This window comes from Elephantulus edwardii, unplaced genomic scaffold (assembly GCF_000299155.1).
Source record: "Elephantulus edwardii isolate Elephantulus edwardi_28Jun2011 unplaced genomic scaffold, EleEdw1.0 scaffold00077, whole genome shotgun sequence".
Classification (NCBI taxonomy): Eukaryota; Metazoa; Chordata; class Mammalia; order Macroscelidea; family Macroscelididae; genus Elephantulus; species Elephantulus edwardii.
Window position 1 is genome coordinate 14,859,045 of NW_006399827.1, and position 9,073 is coordinate 14,868,117.

Consider the following 9,073-nt stretch of genomic DNA (forward strand, 5'->3'; position numbering starts at 1 on the left):
TGGATTGATTCAGTGACTGGGGTAATCGGGATGTGTGTGTCGGAGGGAGTGTGGTTGGTGCAGGATAGAGCAGGGTTTACGACTGTTGTGCATAGGGTCGCTATGAGTTGCAACGACTCGACAACACATAACAACAACAACAATAGTCAATTTAGGGAGCCACATTTTAATTATATTTTTCTCTGGTAAATTTAGGGAGCTCTGGTAGCCTAGTGTTAAAAACCTGCATTACAATCCCAAAGGCATATAGTTTGAATCCACCATATGCTCCATGGGAGAAGGATAGGCATTCTCCTCCTGTATGATTTAGTGCCTCTGAAAACCTGCCCTTAGGATTGGCTGCTGGTTAGTTCTGACTCAATGGTACACATCCACAACAACAACATAGTTATTTGAGTTATGAGGGACAATGATATGTAAATCAAAGATTAATAGTAAGATGAAATATTTAGGAGCATAACACAGTTTTGTTAATCCTTTGCTTGAACTCTCATTGCTTTAAATTTTTAGTCCAAACTCCTTTGGGTATCCCTAACTCTAGGGCTTTGTGTTTCTCTTTTCTTTATGTCATTCTTCTTTTTTTCCCCATCTTCAATGCATTTGTCACTCCAGTCATTCCCAATTCTGATTACTTAAAAATTCTTAGCTCTGTGATCCTTTCTTGATTTATTAAGCTGCTACCTCTGCTAAAGATTATTTAAAAATGGCTGTTACAGTACATAGACGGGGAACTACCTCAAAGTCAGGATGGATTCAGAAGAGGCTGTGGAACAAGTCATATCATTGCTAATATAAGAAAGATCTTAGTTGAAATCAGAGAATACCAGAAAGATGTTTATTTATGTATTATTGGCTGTAAAGAGGCACTCAATTTGTGGGTCATAAAATTGTGAATAGCATTGAGAAGAATGGGAATTCCAGACACTTAATTGTACTCATGTGAAACATGCAAATAGTCCAACAAGCAGTGATTCTGACAGAATAATACATGATTTAAAATCAGAAAAAATGTGTGTCAGGGTTGTATCCTGTCTCCACATTTATTCAGTCTTGTTGCTGGGCAAATAATCTGAGTATCTTTACTACATAAAGAAGAATGTGGCATCAGATTTGAGGAAGACTCATTAAAAACTTGTGTGATGCAGATGTCACAATCTTGCTTGCCGCAAGTGAAAAGGACTTGAAACATTTGTTACATAAGATCAAAGGTTACGGCCTTCAACATAGATTACATCTCAATATCAAGAAAACAAACATCCTTGCCAGGGGACCTATGAACAAACTCATGATAGACGGAGAAAAGATTGAATTGTCAATAATTTCATTTCACTTGGATCCATAATCAGCATCCATAGTAACAGCAGTCAAGAAACCCACAGACATGTTGCTTTGGGATGCTGAAATTTCAGCTCACATACTTTAGATATGCAGTCAGGATGTGTCAGTCCTTGGAAAAAGACATAATGCTTGGAAAAATAGAGTTGATGAAAGAGCAGAAGGCCCTCAATGAGATGGATTGACACCATGATTACAATAATGGGCTTGGGCATGGAGGAGTTTATGAGAATGGCACAGGCCAGAGCAATGCTTCAATCTGTTCATAGAGTTGCTATCGTCAACTGGGCAGCACCTACCATCAACTTTTCTACTACAAATTCATCTTTAATGTTAAACTTGGGCAACAGAAACCCTTTCATAGTAATGAGTCTTCACTGCTGACACAAAATCACTCACTATGAATTTTGACTGCTCTTTTGCTGGGCTTGAAATGCCATACTACTTATTCCTCAGTCATACACAGCAGCAATCACACAGGATTATAATTGTAGCCACAGAACATATCTTATGTACATAAGTGTAATGTTAATAGTCACTTGTGTGTCTGTATTTTCAGATTTGACAGAAACTTGAGGGTAATTTAGATGTTAATATTTCTTTTCTTTTCAAACTCATATCACAAATATGGTTGCTGGCATTGAGAAAAGACCCCAGAAATGTTGACCGAATAAATGATCACATTGCCATTGTGCCTATTGTAACTTATAATGATCCTGTAGGACAGAGTAAAACACTCATTCTCATTTTCTGTCTCTGAGGTTCCTTGGGAAGCTGCTATCCCAGTTGTAGTATCTGCTACACCTGCTTAGAGCCTGTTTAATTGTGTGCATTTGAAGAAACAGACTTCACTTTGCCAGTCTTCATGATCGAGACCATTTACCATATATGCATCCATATAATTGTATCAAAATCCATGTTACTTCCAAAACACTTTCCTGTTGATTTCAGCATTAAATTGCTGAAAACACTTGGTATCAACCAAAAAAATGTAAAGCAAACAATAATTCAGTCATGAAATGGTTAAGCTTCTATTGGTATTGTGGGCTATATGATATTTGGTAAAAAAAGTTTCTGGTTTTCTTTCTAACTAATTTTATGACTTCGAGAATGTCAGATGACTCAAAGTTTTCTTTTTCTTATCATGTGACATTGTTGTAAATGATCTCATTTTTATTTTTTAAATAAAAGAAACATACTAAGAATGCTGAACAGAGACACATGTTGCCAGAGATACAGTTTATTGGAAAACCCACCCAAAAATTATTTTGCTTCTTTGAAAACACCAGTATAAGAAATAGGATGAAAGGAACAACATGATCAAGAAAATAGAGTTTAAAGTCCTTAAGATTTCAGTAATACCTTGATAATACTTAATGTTCATCTACTCAAACAAAACAAATAATTCTTGAGCTGAATAACCATGATTTCCTTTTTATGAAATTAAAAAAGCACTAGATTTTCCATATCTGGTTCATCTGGTCTGCTTCCAAACATCTGCTTGACTCCTGAGGCAAATGAACATAGCACAGCTAGCTTCCGAGTTCTTTCTCTTCAGGCTCTGGCACAGAAGTCATTGTTCAGGGGCAGCAGCTTGGGATGCAGGGCTCACAGCAGCGCTGAGTGTAGGTTGTGAGGTTGAGGGTCTCCAGGTTTGGGGTTGGCTGGCAGGAGTTGAGAAGGAAGCAGGTGGGCACACAGGGCTGAGGGATGTGGCAGGGTGGGGGGCAGTTATCACAGCAGGTTGGCTCCAGTAACCAGGTGGTATGTGGGCAGGTGCTGGGCAGGCAGACTCCGCATCGGCAGCATTTGTCATGGGAGCAGATGGTGGTGGCAGGGCCGGTGGGGACGCTGCAGCATCGGGTAACACAGCAAGCCATGACGTTGGGAATCTGGTTTGCTTTTGGTTTCTTGAAGAAGGAATGAGGTGTCTGTGGTGCAAATGTCTCTTGTCACTTTGAAGCCTTTATATACCCTCACTCCCAGGTGTTGGTCCAACCAGAAAGATTCCTATCCTGATTTTGTCATGCCAGCTTTTCCCACTAAGATTCCCTAATCAGTTTGGTATTTGCCCATTAAGAGTTCTTTCATTTATTAAATTATGTCTTTGACTCAACGACCTATCATCTTTTTTTGTCCTCTTCATAGGGTCCTGGCATACCAAAAGTCACATGACATGTCGATGATAAATTCAAATGACAATTCAGCCACTGTTTCTGTGGCTAAGTGATTTCCTTGCATTTTTCCCTAATTTTGAATAATATGCTTAAGATGCTGTGATTTTTCATTACTAATTTCATAACAAGCAGCTTAAATGATTAATTAGGACCATTTTTCTACCCAGTAAAGTCAACAAGGAAATGGCTACTTAGAGATGAATGCAGCTTTGTGACTATGTGTATCTCAGGCATATTTTTATTGCTTTGTTGGTGGTTCTAGTGAGTCAAACAGAATGGAATCCATGAAACCATTTTTTTCCATTCTTAATACATCTATACTGATTCTTCAAAAGATTGTTTTGATTTGTGAGGTTTTTGGTTTTTTAGGAATCTCTTCTCAAAGTTAGGCCAATCATGTAGTGAATCAAAGTATAACTTCTCTGGAGCAGAAAATGTATCTGATGGCAAATGCTTGTTAAGTGCACTCTTGAAAAAAACCATCTCTGAATAAGTTTTAAGTCTTATTCAGATTAATGTTGTACATACTTTGAGATGAAATAAGAACTAAAAGGAGAATCCATAAACTTTCTCCTTGATCATTTTCCCAGAATAAAGGTTTTTGAAAGGAGATCTAATTCAATTACCTAGAATTATGACATTAATAAAAATAATTTTTAACTGATACAGTCCTTATTTTGCATGTCCATTTGGTTTTGTACATTGACTATCAAAGATTTCACATTCCTTTGAGGAATGCCTTGACCAACATTCTTTACCTCTGTTGGTAAAGATTTTGAGTTCTGTATGTTGGCACATGAAAAGATTAGACTGGCTAATATCCCGTGTGTAACATCCCATGATTCCAACATCTGCACAGCTTCCACCTTCATCAGCACAAAGCTATACAGATCATGTAATCTAAATGGTGTAATTTATTGAGTGGCAAATTGTTGCTGAATGAGCATAAACTGCCGATTCTTTGGTGGGTTGTTTCTGAGAGGACATTACAGGGGCTAGAAACCACACATATAATCTGTTTAAAAGAGAAGAAAACGGAATTGGTGGGCAATGCTGATGTCATTAAATGCAAGTGGTAAATATACATTTCATGTAAGAAGACTTTACTAGTGAAGTTGGTTTGATTTTTTTTTCCCTAAATGTTAATATTTATCACAGGTAAGCATCTGATGGGACTCAAAGACCACACCTCTCTGTTATTTGCATTCACCAGCAGCTCTTCAGGAGAAAGATGGATGCTCGCTCTCCTCCCGTGCATTTTACAGCCTTGGTAAACCTGCAGGAGGGTCAGCTCTGAATCACTTCTTACTCTAGGGCAATGAATTGAGTGTATTTTTGACGTCTTCCTACTTTATTTTCTCTGCTGTGCCAAAAGATGTTGCGTGTTCATTCCTTCTGCCCATGTCCGGTTCTGCTGAATCTTCTAACTTGTCATTTATATTTGTCTTCTTTACTAAGCAGATCTTTGAAAGCAGGAATCGTAATCATTTTTTGTTTCTCTTTAGTACTTAGGACAAAGTCCAGAACATAGTATGCGTCTGAGAAATGTTTATTAAATTTTGTAAGTACAGATTGTTGTTTGTTCTTAGATCCCTGAGTTGCTTCCCCTCATGACAGCCCTCCTCACAACAGAACGAAACGTTTCCCATTCCTGCTCCATCTTCACAATTGCCCTTTGTCTGCAGAGCCCACTGTTGGACCCTCTGTGGAAATTCATCTCGGTCCTGCTCTTTCTCTTTTTTTGTTGACCCTCTGCATGTTTCCCCAGGAACTGGGAGATCCTGTTGATGTGCCCAGACTATGTGAGATGAAGTCTTGGCGTCTTTGCCTCCCATGAGTATTGTGACTGTACCTCTTTCAAATACAGATTAGAACAATAACAACAAAAGTGTTTCCTTTTTAAGCTGCACTACAATCCTGAAGGTACACGGTTCAAATCCACCAGATGCTCCCCTGGAGAAGGATGGACATTCTCCTCCTGTGCCAGTCGGATCTGACTTGATGGCACACAACAACAACAACAAGATAAAGTGTCACTAAAAAAAATGTTTTAAAAAGTGTTTGGTTGTTTTGTTTTTTTTTTTTTTTTTTTTTTTTTTTTATGGACCATGTATATAAGCAGAGAGATTTGTTCCATTTGTGAAGTGCTTTAGAGCTGAGAGTATTACATTCAAATTTTCACATAAGAGTCAATGAAGTAATAAAGTTCAACTAAGTCTTTGGGATCCCTTCTATGAGTATGTGGTCTATAATTTATAGTTTCTCAACTTCTTTAAGGATATGTGTGAGCTGCTTTAGAGAGATAGGGGAACAATGAAAAAGTAAAAAGTAGGTACTGAATTTGGAATTTTAAAAAGGATCTAAATGTAAAGCCAAGGATATTTTATTCTCCAGGCATTGAAGTCCCCCTGTGAGGTCTCCTTGTAGCTATGAGGTTTGTGTTGTTGTTATCAGAAAGTGTAATTCTGCTGGTTTTATTTATAGGTTTATGATGCATGTGTCAAGAGTCCCTGGATAATTATTGTATTAAACATTGAGACAGTGCGTGGCTGCGGGAGCAGAGCAGTGTTTATTTAGTTTTAAACCAGGAGGTCCCTGGTAGCATGTAGGTACTTCTCATTTAAAATCATCTTTCAAAACACATTTGAGCAAAACTAAAAAATGAAGACTTCTTTCCCTCAGAGCTCCCAATAAAGGCCATTTGCATACCAACCCCTGGTGATTGTTGAAGGTTGTTGGAGCTGTGTGAACAAGCCTTTTAGGCATGGCTGGCTAGCAGCAAGGTTCACACTTTAAGCAGGGCTGGATGCAGGTTGTGACAGAGATCCCACTCAGGTTTGGAGTCGGGTGGCAGTTGCTGAGTAGCCAGCTGGTCGGCACGTAGGAGTCAGGTACACAGCAAGGTGGGGGGCAGGTGTCACAGGAGGTGGGCTGCAGGAGGGTGAGCTCATGTGGGCAGGTGCTGGGCAGGCAGACCTCACAGGGGCAGCACACTTCAGAGGAGCAGATGGTGGTGGCTGGGCCCAGGGGGACACTGCAGCATGCTTGGGGACCAGACTCACAGCAAGACATGGTGGCAGTGGCTCATCAGACTGATGTTGCACAGGCTACTTCCTTCTATGGAATCGCCCTATGTGGGTCTTTTATATCCGTCCGTCTCAGGGAACATGGTTTCTCCCCCTCAGTAGGTTTCCTTGTTTATTTGTTATTGTTTGTGTGTTCTCACGCAGATAACTCACCAACTTCTTATTTATCAGCCACATGACGAGCTCTCCTTTAGTTTTATTTGGTTGTGTTGCTCCATTCAAGCTTGCTTCCTGTTGCAGTTTCAAAATGGTGTCTCTGTTTACTCAGTCATATACAAACACATCAGGAGCCACCCTAGCTGTCTTCTTTTTGACCTACCAGAATTTGCTCTTAAAAGTGATTATGATGGAGTATAAAGAATCCAGTCCCCGAGCACTAAAATATGGTCCTTCTCAAAGTGTGTCTCCAAAATAAATCTGGGAAATCAAAATGCATAGGGACTTTAGGTTGGGTTTCTTTTTTAAAAAATACTAGTTTATTTATAAAATTTGAATACATCGTTTTTGAGAACTGATTCTTCCAATTTCCTTCACCCGCTAACCCATCAAATGATACAACTCCATGATTAATTTTCCCCTCCCCCTGCACATCTTCATCCCTCTGTTTCCATCCTCCCGCACCCCTTTGGATCCTTATACTCATTCTGCAGTAATGGTTTTATACAGTATTTGTCTTTGTGGTAATGAGTTAGTTCACTCAGCACAATGCTCTCCAGTCCCTCGCAAGTTAGCTAATAATTTACTAAATCATTGCTCCTGCGTGCTGCATAGTATTCCACTGTGTGTGGGGTGTTTTTAAATTTTTTTTTGTTGTTGTTTTTGTGTGAGTGTACCGTCAAATCAGATCTGACTAGTACAGGAGGAGATTGTCCCTCCTTCCCCAGCAGAACATCTGGTGGATTCGAACCATGCGCCTCTGGGATTGTAGTTGCAGCTCCTTGCCACTAGGCCACCAGAGCTCCCCCCACTGTGTGTTTTTTAAAACTAGATTTATCTAGTCTCCTTCTTATGAATTTGAGAGCATAATAGAATATGTGATCTTGATTGGGAAATGCAGAGAATTGCTAGGTAATTTCCTCCACCAACCCTCCCCATTGTTATGAATGCAATTGTGTAAAAATTTAAAGAGATTGGATGTTTTAACTACCATGGGAACAGATTAAGCACAGGTGGATGGGAGTGTATGTGGGATGAAAATGGAGCTTTCTTCTTGAAAAACAACATGAACTATGTCCTCTTAGAAAATCCCATAAAAGTGCCTACCTACCTCTTCCATTGTCTAAAATCTTTGCTGGGCTTTCTAGTTTACCTCTTGCAGAAAAGACAAGTCCTTTTAATATCCCTTGTACTTCAATTCAATCACATTATTATATGTCATGGATAAGGCTAGTGTGTAACTATAGTAATGGGGACTGATCAGCAAATATATATTTGCTACCAATCATATATTTACTGAGTCCCTATGTTCTTAACCAGAAACTCTGATGGCCCAATGTTTAAAAGCTGCTAACCCAGAGGCTGATAGTTGGAGTCTACCAGCTAGCTGCCCCATGGAATAAGACACAGCAGACTGCTCCTTAAAGTTTCTGGCCTTACTTTCATCTCCCACCCCAGTTAGAATTGACCTTTTTCTCAGTTGTGTCTCTGTTACACCTCATATGCCCCCAAGGCAATTGATTGTATCTTTTTGTACATATATACATACCTTTCCTGGGCTGTAATCCCCTCAGAGTCAGGGAACATGTTTATTTTCTTATTTCTAGTGTTTAACATAGTCAAATAAATAGAATGAGTCAAATAAATATTTAAACAAAACCAGCAACTAGCATGTATTGAATGCTTCAATATTATGATTCATTAGTAAAAGAAACAAATAAAGTCCCACGGAGCATTTGTATTTGATACACCAAGATGAGTAAACATGTATTAGAGGACCGAAAAATAGGGAAATAAATCTGAGATCAGACAGTAAATAGTTACTAGAAGAGAAGAGATTGGAGTAAGAGCAATTTACCCACTAAAACCCACTGCAAGTTAATTCCAACTCAGAGACCCTCCGTTGGGTTTTCTAGGCCATGTGTCATTACAGAAGAAGACTTCTAATCTTTCTCGCAGGGAGTAGCTCGTTGGTGGATCCAAACCACTGACTTTTCGGGTAGCAGTGCAACATGTAACATACCATGCTATCAGAGCTCTTTATAAGCTCTGAAAAATGTCCCTGCAGAGCTGAGCTCACAGCTCTTATGGGGAATGCATTTACAGAAGCTCAGAGGAGAGGGTCCAATAGGATCAGTTTTATATTTGTAGGGATTCAGGGAGATCATTAACCTGTAGATACTGGTATTTCTTAGGAGATGCGATGAGACCATCTTTGGGGCTATAGAAAGAAGCTGGAGACTAGAATCAACTGGTGTGGACATTCACAGCCAAGCCATATTGCTCTAAGTACTACACATACTTTAATTAATTAATCAT

General features: G+C 39.2%; 2 protein-coding genes across 2 annotated transcripts; both read right to left on the reverse strand.

The window, feature by feature from the left end:
• Positions 1 to 2,895: 2,895 nt before the first annotated feature.
• LOC102850319 (keratin-associated protein 3-3-like) lies at positions 2,896 to 3,224 on the reverse strand. The gene has a single exon (XM_006889436.1). It carries the CDS (start codon positions 3,213 to 3,215, stop codon positions 2,916 to 2,918), a length of 300 nt encoding a protein of 99 aa, XP_006889498.1. The 5' UTR covers positions 3,216 to 3,224; the 3' UTR covers positions 2,896 to 2,915.
• Positions 3,225 to 6,284: 3,060 nt separating this feature from the next.
• Positions 6,285 to 6,584, reverse strand: LOC102848812 (keratin-associated protein 3-1-like). Its single transcript, XM_006889486.1, has one exon. The coding sequence runs from the start codon at positions 6,582 to 6,584 to the stop codon at positions 6,285 to 6,287; it is 300 nt and encodes a 99-aa protein (XP_006889548.1).
• Positions 6,585 to 9,073: the final 2,489 nt, after the last annotated feature.

What these genes read in the sequence shown, in the direction of transcription:
- LOC102850319 (XM_006889436.1), bottom strand. Translation starts at nt 3,215, where the DNA reads ATGGCTTGCTGTGTTACCCGATGCTGCAGCGTCCCCACCGGCCCTGCC.
- LOC102848812 (XM_006889486.1), bottom strand. Translation starts at nt 6,584, where the DNA reads ATGTCTTGCTGTGAGTCTGGTCCCCAAGCATGCTGCAGTGTCCCCCTG.